Below are 14458 nucleotides of genomic sequence, written 5' to 3'. Positions count from 1 at the left end.
GGCAAATAATCCAGGCAGGACAGTTACAGGCTTGTTTTTATTAAAAGACATCTTCAGAAAAGATATTTTAGTACAAAAAAAAAGTTTAAAATACACAAACTACAGTTGCTTTTTTTTTCTCCAGCATCAACATTTATAAATTACACCACATTGTTATTAACACTGCATTTAAATATGGAAACAAATTAAAACAGGAAATTCATCAACAAGATCCAACATCCTACAAATGACTATTTACAATATTTAGCAGCTAGGAGCTCTAGCACAGTAGTCAATATGACTTCAATAGGGCAGGATGCTTGGGAAGCCCCAAGACGGCAGCTTGGCCCGTAACAGTTTTTGGGGAGCTGTTTTGCCCAAACCTCTGCCCCAGACACCCACCCCAAAGGCAGAGGCAATGCTGTACGTCAGGGTACGCACCCAACAAGGTACTGCAGCTCTCGCAGAGAAATCCTCTTGTCCCCTGGCCCTTCAGAGCAAGTTTTGGGGCACGCGCGTGGAATGGTGCTACTCACTCTGCGAAGTACGGGGAGTCTGTTGGGAGAAGGCAGCCCTCCAGGCTTCAGGGGGATTTACAGCTGATGGCAGGGCTGCTCCTGCCCAAGGACAGTCACTACTCTGTACCTGTGCTGTCCTAGTGCTCGTCCTAACCACCCTCAGCAACACTGGTAGGCTCCAGGCAGAGCTTAAGACTGCAGGATCCCACCCATCATCTCCTGAAGCTGGAAGCAGTTTCCCCAGCTCCCAGCAAATTCCAGCACAGCTGGAAATACAGGGCTTTGAAGCTGTGGGGACCAGGGAAGCCAAGTGAGCCTGAGGTCCCCTTCTGCACAGGGTATCCTTCAAGCCTTCCCACCAAAACCCATGTTCTCAGTGGGCTGAAGTCACTGGAGCAGGGGCTGCGCAGATGGAGCTGCCCAAGGGTCACTGCCCCCCAGCACCAGCAGGGAAAGGAGGCTCTGGGGGCTTTCACAGGAGGGTACACAGGACATCGTTTGGGAACAACGGTGAAAGACAGGACACAGCAAGGCTCCGTACCCAACGCTTGGGTCCAGGGTAGTGAAACACTTCACACATGCTCCCCTTCCCCCCAGCCCCAGCTCATCAAAACCAGCACAGAAGCGTTCAGACAGGACAGAAAGCACCAGACAACTTGAACTTGCTGCAGCAGCACGTGGCAGGTTGGAAGACCCTTGTGCATGCTCTGGAGGTGGATCTCCCTGCCGGTGGCTCCTCTTCTGGTTTGGGAGCTCCCATCCAGGGGTTTCAGCAACATGGAGCTGTTGTACTGATAGCGAGGAGCCTATAAAGGCTCATGCCACTAAAGGGCTGCTAACCAAGAGAAACGCTCCTCGGGGGACTTCCTGGGGAGAGTGGGTTTGTTTTCTGTAAACACCAAGTGATGGAGCTCAGGTCTGTGCTCCGCAGAGAAGGTCAACTCTCAAGTGGCAGCTTTAGGGCTCTGCTTCTAGTGCTGCGGGTTGGATTTTCATGGTGGTTGACTTCAGCGGGTAATACCGGCCTTTCCATGTCTTCCAGAAGATGCCCTGCTTGCGCTCGTGCCTCTGGCGGGGGATGGAGCGGAAGTACTTCCCGTTGAGGTTGGCATGGCCACAGGTGCTGAACCACCAGCCACCTACCAAGGCAATGCAGAGGCAGGTTTAACCCACAGCACTTCCAGACAGACAACAAACCCAGGTTCGAGGCAGCTGCTGCCTCCATTTTCCCCACTTTTCCAGGGCTTCAGGACCTTACAAGACCACCTTGTACACACTTGAGTCCCATGCACTGGGAAACCTTTGCACAGATCCTGTATGACTTCAGGATGCATCTGCAAATCCCTGCTGCTCTTTCTTGCATGCAAAACCCCCTCAAACCCTTCAGCAGCCCCATCTCAGGCCTGGGGACTGGCCTCTGCTTTGCTTGAAAGGTTTCCAAGCAAGGTGGCAGCCAGCAAAGCTGTTATGAAGACAGATGCTTGGGCCAAGACCCGAATCATGAACCCCTCCTGGTTTCAGCTTCCCTCCCAGTTCCCTGCACAGCTCCTCCCAAGGACGCAGCTTTCCCAGGGAAGCAGGGGACAAGCCAGGCTCAACACCAAAGGGGTCTGGTCCCGCAGGGTCACTGTCCCACTCACGGCCACCAGCAGACAGCAGAGGGCTGAAGGGAAAGTGCATGCCACTGGGAAGGAAGAGCTCATACTGACCTGAGAGGTGTTTGGCACAGTTTGTGTCAGCTTTGAGGTCGTGGTCACGATCCCGGGTGGAGAAGGGCAGCTGCCTGAAGTCCCCGATGGCGTTTTCCAGCTCTCCAGACAGAGGTCCCAGCAGGTTGAGCATGTAGGCTGTGCTCTCACCACCAAGGCTGAAGACAAACTGAACCACCTGGGAATTTCCCTCCCAGTCTTCCAGCTCAATCAGCAGATTGTATCTTCCCTCTTGGACAAGGTGATGTATCTTCTCCAGGCCCAGCCAGAAGTCACCTGAAACAAGACACATTGCATGGGCTGCAGGGACACAAACATGCCATGCAAAGCAGACACGTGAACAGGCTCCAGAGACAAAACAGGGACAACCCAGGACACTGCAGCATTTGAATCGCTGTCTGGCACCTGCAGGACAAGTCAGGAAGACCAAGGACACTTGCTTTGCCAGCAGTGATCCCCCCCTCCTCAGCCCAACACTGTGCTCCAGCACATAGAGATCTCCAGGGGCCAGCAAGGGGCAATAACTTGTGCTAAGATAGCACTTATCCCACGGTAAGAAGATAGACACCATCATCCACCTACCACGAAGGTCTCCAAAGCCATTCTTGTAGGCATCCCAAAGCTGGTCAAAGTCCACAGAGCCATCTGTGCGCCTCTGGATCACTGTCCAGCCACCTTCTGTGGGCCAGAAAAACACGGTCATTTGGGGTTACCATTTGCAAGACCACCATGCAAAGCGCTGCGGGACATCTCCACTGCTTTACCTGCGGTCATGTCACAGTAGACTTTGAAGGCCTGAGACCCTGCAGGTTGCACCTGGAAAATGCCACTGCTTTGCTGCCCGGCCAGGAAGAGCTGGTGGCAATCCTCCGGGAGCTCTGCGGGGAAAGGAAACAGCGATTGAGAAGATAGCCTTGAGTCCCACTTCCTCAGCAGGTTGCTCCTACCATGGCCCCGGCACTTGCAGCCCTGGCCACGAGCCTGGCCAGCTGCGCACGGCGGTGGCTGCGGCTCTGGACACGTGCTGGAGCAACGGCCCCCAGCTTCAGCATCTTTAAATGCTGTGACCCCGTATCTTCCCATTTATCCAAACACAGCTCCTTGGGCTTCCATCCAAGGCAGAAGCCAGGCGCTGGGCCAGGCTGGGGTGATCCGGGCTGGAGAGCACGGCTCCCTGGTGAGGAGAGACCCAAGGAGTTTCCCAGCTCCCTTCGCACCCACAGCAGGCAGGAGCAGCTCATTTGGGGTGGGGTAACGCCAGGGGCAAGCATCCCCATCCCACCCCAAGGCTGAAGCAGTCTCAAAGGGCTTCAGGGGCAGAAAGAAACCTCAAGTCCTGACCTCAGAGGCAGAAAGAAACCTCAAGTCCTGACCTCAGGAAGGCGCCTGAGCATCCAGCACATGACCTCTTGCTCCCGGCAACTGTGGTGGCCCCAGCCAGACGTCCCGCTGGGCAACCTGCCACCAGCAGGCACAGGGCCAGGCTGGGGTGACCCTTTTGCCCAAGACACACCGACTGGGGCAGGGAAGGGGTGGGTGGACCGCAGGGAGCCCCAGCTCATTGCACGAGTGGCTTGCCCAGGGTGAGGCCACCCCCCCCAGCATCCCCACACCAGTCGGGCTCCCACCTCTCCTTCCGCCCCTGCGGGGACTTTGGCCGGAGCTGCCAGCAAAGCACCGTTTCAACAGCGCTGATAAAAGTCCATCCAGGAACCACCACCCGCAGCACTCGGGGAGAGACGGGGCGGGGGGAAACCTGTTACAAAACCCAAGTCAAAAGGACGCAGGAGGATGTGCAGGGACTTCAGCCCGCGGGCTGTCGGCGCAGTCAAGGGGCTCTTTGTCAGCCGGGACAGGTGCCCCCGTCACCCCCAGACAAAGGGGGTCTGTTCTCCCCGCGCAAGGGTGGGATGGATTTTGGTGGCTCACAGCTGCTGCCAGCACGACCCCAAGACAGGCGAGTGAAGAAACCTAAAGACAAGCCCTGGGCTGTGCCGAGGTGCTGGCCACCCCCGCAGCCCCTCCGTGGGGTTCCCCCTTGCGGTAGCTGCCCCTGGGGGTCAGGGCTGGCACTGTGATCGGGGGCGGCAGTGGGGAGAGGGGCCTCCCCCACGGCCACGGGGCTTCGCGTGGGGCAGAAGTGGGGAAAAGTGGGGCCTTTGAGCTGCCGAGGGCAAAAGCAGCCCCCCTGGGGCATTGCCCCCCGCCCTCGCTGGGCACCCGGGAAGCCCCGATGCTGCGTTGGGGCGAAGAGCGGAGCCACAACTGGAGGAAAGGTCAGTGTGGGGGGGGACCCAGGGGACAGCAATGTGACACCTGCCACCACCTTTCACCCATTTCTCCCCCCCCGGTGAACTTTCCCCTCCTTGGCACAGGCAGCCCGTCTCCCACCGCCCGCAGCGGGACAGCCCCGCAGCCAGCACAGCTGGACTCGCACTGCCCTTAGCATCCCTCGCACCCCCGGGCCGATGCCACCAAGCCCATCAGTGCACCCACGGGACAAGCGTGTGGCCCCAAGCCCTCCCGCAAGCCTGTGCACACGGGGATCGAGGGCGAGCGTTTTGCACGAAGGATCAAAACCACACAAAGCCACCCAGCACCGCGGGGAGGTGCCTCCCCGATATCCCCGCTTTCTAGGTGAACGCAGCCAGGGAAGCCAAACAAGGCTCAGGGGAGGGAAAACCCACAACCTGACCCCACACCCACGGCTGCAGTGACCCCAGCTCACAAGGGCGGCCGCAGGGAGGTGCCGGAGGCTGCTGGGCTCGCCTGGCCTCAGAGCTCCTCGCCTCCTCTCCATCGTATCTCCCAGCATCGGCAGGATGGTGCCCGGGCGGATGCTCAGTGGCCCCAGCGTGCAGAAGTCAACCCCATCCCTGTCTGGGTTTTTCTGGGCCCCGGCCACGCTCACTGCGCTTGGATCTCTTCTGTTTTCCTGGTGCAACGGGGACTTGCAAGCAGCTGAATGAGATGCAGCTGCTGGAGCAGCCTCAGCTCAATCTTTTTGTTTGAGGAACACGCTCGTTAGTTCCAGTTCATGTTGCACATCCGTATGGCACCAGCAGAACAACAAGACCTCCTGGCTGCTCTCGATGTTTTTCTTTCCCTCTCCCTTTATTTAGCCAAACAAGACGGATGAATCAACAAGGCTGGCTGGAGCTGCCCCAGGCATGGCACCGTATTTACCCAACAGGATCTCCAGGCATGACAGGAGGTCACCAACCTGGGATAAACACCCTTTCTTGCAGATGGCAGGGCATGCCTGGAGCTGTTTGCATCGCCTCCCCCTCACCCAACCCAACCCAACTATTTTGGAGTCCCAGCGCCACGGGGAGAGAGCGAGCGGGGCTCTACCTTTCCCCTACTCGGCTGGCTGCCAGAAAGCACAGGCTCTGCCTAAAGACGTGATCCTCTTTCTGCAAGCGATTAAACCTTTCGCTCTCCAGGCTGCTTCAAGCCTTCAACTTTCACATGCTTGGCCCCGTGCCATCCCCGGCCTGAAAAAACTTGTGTTCACTGGATGCAAATAAAAGGCTCTTTCTGAAAGGGCTGCTGGTGGAGTTCATCGCTGTTCCCCGGGGCCGTGCAGGCACTGCGGCTCTGCCTGACAATAGGCAGGGAGCTGCCGGCACAAGCCTTCCCAGTGCTTGCCTGCTCTGAAAGCAGCCACAAGCCGCCCCAGGCGGAGGGCACAGGGCTGGCCTGCCAGATACTGTGTGCTTTAAGATTTGCCAGAAAACTCACTCGACTTGCTAATGAGAGGAAGCCAATTTGTTTTCTGTCAGTGATATCAACATCACAGATTAAGCAAGAGAAGGGGGAGCTCACGGCTCGGCTGGGTGGGAGTCAGTCAGGATGCCCAGGGCGCTGGGGATGCTCAGGGTCTCCCCATCGGGGACAGGGTGGCACCAGAAGGTGCAGAGCTCTCGCACCCCCCGCCTCACAGCATCCCTGGGGGCTGTGGGTCCTCACTGCCTCCCACCATGCTTCACAAGGGTTGCTGCTCCCAGCACCCATCAGCCAGCGCAGAGCCAACAGCACAGCCTACATCTGCCACCAGTAAGTAGCAAAGACCTGAACCCATCTCCCTGCACCCCGCTTTCAGCATAACCTGAGAGCAGAGCAGGGGGGTTCGACTAGTTGGTTGGACTAGATGACCTTTAAAGGTCCCTTCCAACTCAAACAATTCTAGGATTCTATGACACACTGAGGGCAAGTCACAAAGCAGAGCTGGGAAAAAATGTGGGGAAAGAGGTTTTGAGGCAGTTTTCTGGCTTGCTAGTGCTGCTCTGACCGAGGGAGACCCTACATAGCCCTGCTGCAGGCTGGCCAGCCCCACCAAGCCAAGCACCAGGAGGAGTCTGGAGCCCTGCATCCCATCTCTCTCCTTGTCCGCATCAATTCTGCAGCTCTTTGTTCTGCCCACCCAGCTTTCAGGCACACCGGTGACAGCTCCAGGCTCCACATACAAATTACCATGTGTTTTCCCATAGCTATCCCTGCGTTAAGCCCTGGGCAGGATTTCCCCATGCATCCTCACCCTGCCTGGTTTCTGTTTGGCTCACTGGACATCCCCAGACAGCTGCACAGACGGAGCCAGCACCGTGATTTAGCTGACATAACATGAGAGCAGCTGCTCCTGGCCAGCCAGCCCTGCGGGGACACCAGTTCCTGTCTGGGAGGGATGCTGCGGGACGCAGCGCAGCTGGGGACGCCCGTTCTGCTGCCCTTCACTCTGCGGGAGCTCCTCCAGCCCCCTTGCCGGCAGAGAGGATGCTCCAGGCAGAGCCAGGAGCTCTGGATGCAGCACGCACTCGCCTGCTCTGGTACACACTTCCCAGGGCTGCGAGTGTCCGGTGCCTTCACTGCAGCTCAGCACCTTCCACTAAGGATAGTGCAAGCTGAGGCACTTGTCTTTCATGTATGAGCCCTAAATATGAGCCAAGGAGACGGACGCACAAGGATCTAGCTCTTCTCTCATAGTCCAGGGCTCCCTAACCCTCCCCTCCACCAGCAGACAGGCTGGGAAGCAGAGCCTGCCTGGTAAAGCAAGCGCAGGTGAACAAGAGTTAACTCCAAGGAGCAGAGATCCTCCTTTCATGCCTGCATTCACCCCCCCACCTGCCAGTTCTCTTTGGCAAATACCTGCTAGCGGTGTTTGTCTGCTCCCCACTGCATTCTTCGTATCAGGCAGAAAAATTCCTCTTAAATCCTTAAATTCCTGCTGGACTAATACTGATCCAGAAGGCTAGGATCCTGCCCGTGCTCCAGATCCCCACAGTCTGGCCAAACTCCCAAGCTCCAGTTTTGTGAGCAAATCTCACATCCTGACTCAGGACAACTGAACCTTTTGTTTCCAAACAGTTGCAACTGCTGCAGGTTTGCTCCGGCACAGAGGAGCAGGGCAGCATGAGCAGATACTCACTCTGTGTTGGCATGGGCTCCCTGCTAGCATTCTGGCTCTGGTTGGTGAGGCTGAGGCTCTTCAGGTTTATCTTCCACTTCGGAGACTGCGTTTTGTTGTCCTTCAGGTGTAAGGGGATCAGTAGATTGACCTAAAAAAACGCACAAGTCAGAACAGTTTTATCTCAGCTCATTTTCAACGCTGTTACGCAGGAGAGCTGATCGGCCAAGCTGCCAGCCGCTCCCCAGTGACCAGAGCTGGAGCTGAACTTGCCCAGAAACCTTGAGGAATAGGAGATACCCAAGGCTGGCAAAGCCAGAAATGATTGTGGTTTTTCACACCCATGCTCACGAGTCTATTCTGCAGATAAGCTCAAAGGAAGAGCCCAGAGAGGCTCTGTTCCCACACACCAATTCCTCCTATTGCTCTGTGCAAACACTCGGAAAGCTTGCAGTTTGCTACCCTTGTATCAACGCTGCGGCACAAGGACCAGGGCCATGGCCTTTGTAGGGTCCCCAAAGGCAGGGAGCAGTGGCACAGCTGGTTCTCCTGTCACCAGAGCTCTGGGCCAGCTGGGCTGCCGGGGCGGTTCATGCCGGGGTCCCTGCAGCGTGCAGGAGCAGGCTGCGGTCCCCCAGCCGTAGAGAGGGACAGGAGCTCACCTTGCTCTGCAGGCTTTTAATCTGCAGATTCTGCTTGTCCAGCTTGTACTGCTGCTGCTTGATCTTCTGCAAAAGCTCCTCGATCCGCAAGTTCTGCGCATCCATCAGGGACTGCGGGGAAAGAGCCAGGTGAACCCCGCAGCTCTGGGGAGGTCGGCTGTGCTGCACATACCGCACAGAGCCGGGTGGGCCAGTCCCCCCGGCGGGGCTGGTCCCCACGGATACTCCCGGTGCCCCCAACACCATCAGGTCCCCCCCCACCGCTCTCCTGAGGCCGATTCCCACCCACTGCTCCCAGTGCCCCCGGGAAGGTCGGGTCCCCCCCCACCCCTCTGGGCTGGTCCCCGTGTCCCGGGAGGGCTGCTCCCCACAGCTACCCCCTTCCAGCCGCTCCCGTTGCCCCGGGAGGGTCGGGTCCCCCATCGCTCTTCCCGCGGCCCCTCCCGCGAAGGCAGGGACCCCTCCTCGCTTCCCCCCAGGTCGGTCCCGGTACCCCGGGAGGGTCTGGTCCCGCCCGCCCCCCCCGCCCCCCCGCCTTGGGTCGCTCCCGGTGCCTGGGTGGGTCGGGTCTCCCCCGCCTCCCCGGGGCCGCTCCTCCCGGTCGCCCCCGGTGCTGCGGGCGATGCTCACCTGCAGCGTTCCCAGGTCCTTGGCGCTCTGGTTCCCGGCCGGCCGCGCCTGCAGCGCCTGCCGGACGCGGCCCTCCAGCTGCTCCAGCCGGCCCTGGATCTCGGCTTTGTCGGCCGCCACCTCCTCCAGGCGCTGCCGCAGAGCCTCGGAGAGGTTGAGGAGCTGCCGGCCGCGGCCCTCCAGCTCCCGCACGCTGGCCCGCAGCCGCTCGCCCCGCTCCTGCGCCTCCCGCGCCTGGCGCAGCAGCCGCCCCATGGAGCTGTTGTGGGCGCTCAGGCGGCTGCCGAGCTCCCGCATCTGCCCCTTGGTGCGGTCCACGTGCTCCTTCAGGCCGTGGCCGAGCTGCAGCAGCCCGTGGGCGATCACGTTCACCTCGTCCCAGGAGGCGAACTGCGCCCGCCGCTCCTTGCTGCCCCCCGCCGCCGCCACCGCCCGCCGCTCAGCCCCGGGCCGCCCCGCCGCGGATGCCGGAGCCGGTCCCACGGCCGCCGCGGCGGCGGCACACAGCAGCAGCACTGCCCCGGCGAGCTGCATGGCTGCCCGGCCGCCTCCCAGTGCGCGCCCCGCTGCCGCGCCCCCGCTTTTATCGCCGCCCGCGCAGCGCGGCGGGGAGGGCCCCGCCACCGGCCCCTCCCCGCCCGCCCGGCCCCGCCGCTTTGTTCGCCCTCCCCCGCCGGCCCCGGGCTCGGCCCGCCCCGCACCCGCCGCCTGCGGCAGCCCCGGCTCCGAGCCCTGGCCGTCGTGTCGTCGTCCCCCCCCCCCGCCCGGGGCAGCCTCGGTCCCTCGCCGCTGAGCCCTGCCCACGCCTGTCCTCGCACCCTGTCCTATCCCCGTCCCCATTCCCATCTCCATCCCTATCCCCATTCCCATCCTTCTCTCCGTCCCCATTCCCATCCCCATTCCCATTTCCATCCCCTGCACTGGGGACCCTCATCCCAGCCAAGCCCTGCCACTTGGTCCCCTCCCGTGGAGCCCCCAGCCATGGGTGCCGCCCCACCATGTGCCTGCACCCGTGTCCTCTCCCCAGGCCATGCCCCACTGGGAGCTCCTGGCCTTGGGGTGGGTGTATGCTGCAGGTGCAGGGCTCCCAGGCCGTGCCCTAATCGGTGCTGGGAGCCCTGCAGTGGGTGCCCGCTGTGGGTGCAGGGCTGTGCTGGGTGGCCCCGGCCCTGGCACAGGTACATGCTGCAGGCGCAGGGCTCCCGGGTGATGCCCTGCAGGGTGCTGCCAGCCCTGGGGAGGGTGCACGCTTGGGGTCAGCTCCTCTGCACACCTGGGGGGAGCAGGACGTTCACCCCTCTAAATGCTCCCCATCTCCGAGAGTGCCAAGGATGAATTCCTCCCCCGTCTAAGGCTTCAGTCATCCCCCTGTGAAAAATGTGCATCTTATTTCATTTAGCAATGTCTTGGACTCTGGTTACCAGCTCTTCCCTCTTGTCCTGCCTTTTTCCGCTGGCTTAAAGGGATCTTTAGTCTCTGTTTTTTCTCCCCATGAAGGAATTCACACACCATGATGGAGCCACTCTCAGCTCTTTTCAGATAAGAGCCGATGGAGCCCTTCTGCTCCCTCCCCGCCGGGGGTTTCCTCCTGCCACCCCAGCGCTCAGTCCCTCCTCTACAAAGTGCATCCTAGAGCAGGGACCTGCGTTCCCATCCGCACCGTCTTTAGGGGCTAAATCCCCACTTCCCACCGCTTGCTGGACCCTGCCCGCACGGCTGGCTGACGGCGAGCCCCCGTGGGACCAGGGCTGCGGCGGGGGCTTGTGCCAAGCTCGCCTCCACTCGGCCCCCCAGAAGCCCGCAGCACTTCTGCCTCCATCCCACCGCTGCCGCTCCCAGCCCTGCGACTCAGGCATGGCTCACCCATCCTGGGGGAGAAGCCTTGTCATCTTGTTCGAAAACGCCTGGCAGCAGGATTTACCCTTCCAGGAGTCCCCACGTCACCCGGGGGTGCAGGCAGTGTGGTGGCATGGGAGCTTCCCAAGGGCAGTGGCCATCCGGAGCGGCTTTCCTGCCCCGCACAGCTCTTCCCTGAGGATTTTTTGCCAAGTCTGCATTTGAGATCTGCTGCTCTATTTAACTGCGGTTTTGCAGAGCTGAGTTTTAAGCCCAGCCTCTCCCATGGCACTCAGTCTTGCCGAAGCGATGATGTGCGCACCCAATACTTCCGTCAGCCAAACTAATTTTTCCGTGCCCAGGTAGGCAACTAATATTCAGGGTTTCCCATCTTTTTTCTTTGCAGGGCTAAACTCCCTGTTGTTGGGAGCAAAGCAGCTCTCTGGTGTAGGTGTGTTTATGTACAAAGGTGTAGGAGGCTCCTGCAGGAATAAATACCAGCCGCCGGTTTCTTGTTCTTCTGGCCCTGAGTCGTCTCCAAGGGCTTCCCAGGCTGCTGCTTGTGGAAACAGTGAGAGGCCTCAGGGCAAGCACCCAGCAGCGACAGCGCAAGGAGGAGTCACAGAGGTAGGAGCTGGGGAAGGAGGAATTTGGGAAATTTCAGCAGGCACGGAGTCCGGAGAGCCCCCAGCCCCCTCCGCCAGCGGGTGCTTTCTCATTTATTTCATGGTCAGAAGGAATTTTGCAATTGAGAAAAAAGGAGAAGAAGGAAAAAAAAACCAGATAGGGAACACTGCAGGGGAAAAAGAAACAACAAAAAATGCAAATGGTGGTCGTTGCTTTTTCTAAACCTTTGAGATTTGGGGGGCCCCTCTGCACTCACCCTGCTGCGGTTGCCGGAGGGGAGCTGGGGACATGTTGGGGGTGGTGGGGGGTGATGGGGAGGGGTCACCCCCCGGCAGGGCAAGAGCATCAGGCTTCTCTGTGGGGCCTGGGGTCCCTGCGTGGCACCTTGGGGTGCACCTGGCTGGCCTGTGCCCCCTGCACCCCCAGGTCATGCCAGATGTTGTCCATCTGCCCCCTCCGAGGGACAGATCTGCCACCGTACCCACCACCACCCCAAGTGCTGGAGGGGCAGCCACAGCTCTGCCAAAAATTCCCAGATGGGGTCATCCCCCCAAAAAAACATGAAAATTCTTCTTTTCCTCTTGGTTCTGCCGGGTTTTGGCATCCCAGGAGAGGGCGAGCTGGCAGGAGCTGTGCCCGTGGAGCCTGAGGTTGGAGCACCCAGCATCCCAAGAGCCCTCTGAACTGGGAAACATGAAATCCCCGAGTCACTGGGACAAACAGGGAAGCACAATTTCATGTGTTGACTATTGCTCTGGGTTAACGACGTCAGGCGAAATGAATCCTGTGTGCAGCTCCGCTCCCTGCCCTGCTGTTACCCAACACTGGAGCTTGTCCTGGGAAATGATGGGGTTATGCCGGGTGCCGAAGCAGACGTGTTCCCACTGGTTATTTTCTGCATTTGCAGTGTTTGTGCTGCGGCAGGAGAGAGGTAATGTAAGAAGCTGAGGCCTGTTGAGAAGCCACATGATTTATGCATTTTCCTTTGGCTCTGTTTTCCTATTGGGACACCTCCAGTGTGCCCTGAGAAATATCAATTTTTAACATACACAAATGAAAAGTCCCCTGAGGGCCTGAGCTACCCCGGGCTGTGAATGACCACGGGTCAATGGGAAGGTGCTCTCTGCAGAGCTGGATGCACTCGAGTTTAAGTAGAGCTTAAAATGGCCTGCCCAGCGGGGACTGATCTCTCAGGGCATTTCCCTGCGCCAAGAGGGAGCCCTGGTCTGCCCTGCGTGGAAAAGGGCTGCGCCCAAAATCCCCATGGGGTCCCGACCGCCCGGCTCCGTTTGGGGCTGGGGAAGGGCCAAGGCTTGCTCTGGGGGGGATGAAGGACCTTTTACCCTGCGCAGCAGAGTGCACCCCCAGGAGGGACCCCACAAGGACCCTGCCCCAGCCCAGCAGACCCTGTGGCCTTTGGGACACCGGAGCAGTCCAGGGAGCAGCAGGGCACGGTGGCCCTCGGGGCTGCCCCTTGGGTCTCTGCGTGCTTCATCGGGGTCCCCCTGGCTGGGGTCATCCCCTGGTGAGGGAACAGCGGACTCCAGGGGCAGTTATTTTTTGTGGAGGTCTCTCTGCAGGAACAGGGGTCACTCCCATCCCCATCCCCATTCCCATCCCCATCCCCATCCCTGTCCCCTCTTCCACGCAATCCCCCCAGCCCAGCCGGCCAGGAAAGGCAGTATCCCCAGCACGCACCGCAAGTAGCTCCTCCAAACAGCCCCCACACGCCTGGCGGCATATCCCCATCTCCATCCCCGTCCCCATCCCACTGTCCTGTGCACGGCAGGCTGCGAGCGGACGGGCTGCGATGGGTGTCTTTGTTCTCTGCCTTTCTCCATCCCACTCCTTCCCACGCTGACCCGGCAGGTCACTGTGCGAAAGTTCAGCCCGGTCTGAAGTCGCACAAATTCCTGCAGCTGCTCAGCCCTGGGCTCACGTCACCGGGAGGGATGAAAGAGATGCTGATTTACAGGAAGGTTGCTCACAGCATTGCTTTATTGTTGGAAATGGCAAATGTAAGGGAGACTCCAATGAAAGGGGAATAGGGCATATGTGAATTAAGCCGTCACCGCTTCAGGGATAAATTTAGGTTTTCCAGAGGAACGGTTATTCTGATTCAGCGGAGGTCAGGAGACATCCAACAAGGATTTCCTACCAGCCCCTGGCTGAGTGCAGCAGCACGTCTCACCCAGACAGGCACTGGCAGCATTCCTGGCCGGAGCAGGCACCCCATCTGCCTTGGTCTCCACTCAAACCTGGTCCTGGCAGGGATTTATCTATCGCACGCCCACGGGCCCAGCCCTGCTAGGGAAACAGTTCTGCCTGCTAAAAACCCCACACGCTGGGGTCACTTATTCCAGCTCTTCCCAAGCATGAATTTTGCTGGACCAGAAACCCCGTCAGTCCCTGCTCTGGAGAGGGGCTGTGTGGCTCCTGGCCTCGGCACACGGCAGTGAGGGACCAGCCCGGCTCCTGCAGCCTGCCCGGACCTGCTCGGTGGCCAGGTCGGATGTACCCTGACCCTCACCACCTCGAGGGGACTGGTGGCAGCGGGGCAGCCCAGGCTGCCTGAGCACCAGCCTCGTCCTTCCCTAGGGTCGGGGACACCCCCTCATTCCCGTCAGCGAGTTTGCAAAAGCTTCTGCTCTTGGTGGTGCTGCTTCTTGAGTGGAGATGAATTTCCAAGCAGGGTGAGTCAGAAACATGGAAAATTAGTTGCAGCCGTCCACCCCCAGCGAGGACAGCTGCATCGGGAGCCCAGCCATGTCGCCCAGGCTCCCATGCTTTCTCCTCTGGCTTTCCCTGCCGGCACAGGGCAGCCCTGGGTAAACCGCTGGCAGCCCAAGCGAGGGGAGAAGACGTCAGTACCCGGGCTGCAATGTCCCCTACAGGCTCCGGAGGATGGGGTGAAGGTCACAGCCACCCTGGGGTTCCTCTGACCTGGGGAAGATCCCAGGCACTGTTAGCCTGGAGCAGGGAAGCCCATTTTCACGCTTGAAACGCTGACATAAAAGCCCCACGACACTCTCGGTCCAAGCAGCCTCCCTATTTTCCTAGCGGGGCCGGATGAAGATTATGCAAGTCTTCACT

The 14458-nt window shown here is 59.6% G+C and overlaps 1 protein-coding gene across 1 annotated transcript; it reads right to left on the bottom strand.

Annotated features, from left to right (window-relative positions):
* Positions 1 to 19: 19 nt before the first annotated feature.
* Positions 20 to 9436, bottom strand: ANGPTL4 (angiopoietin like 4). Its single transcript, XM_050910702.1, has 7 exons — positions 8903 to 9436; positions 8273 to 8383; positions 7632 to 7761; positions 2971 to 3084; positions 2789 to 2884; positions 2207 to 2482; positions 20 to 1636 (listed from the first exon to the last, which is right to left on the bottom strand). Exons 1-7 carry the CDS (start codon positions 9434 to 9436, stop codon positions 1455 to 1457), a joined length of 1443 nt encoding a protein of 480 aa, XP_050766659.1. The 3' UTR covers positions 20 to 1454.
* Between the last annotated feature and the right edge of the window lie 5022 nt (positions 9437 to 14458).

This window comes from Gymnogyps californianus, chromosome 24 (genome assembly GCF_018139145.2).
Source record: "Gymnogyps californianus isolate 813 chromosome 24, ASM1813914v2, whole genome shotgun sequence".
Lineage (NCBI taxonomy): Eukaryota > Metazoa > Chordata > Aves > Accipitriformes > Cathartidae > Gymnogyps > Gymnogyps californianus.
This window is presented reverse-complemented; position numbering and strand designations above follow the sequence as displayed.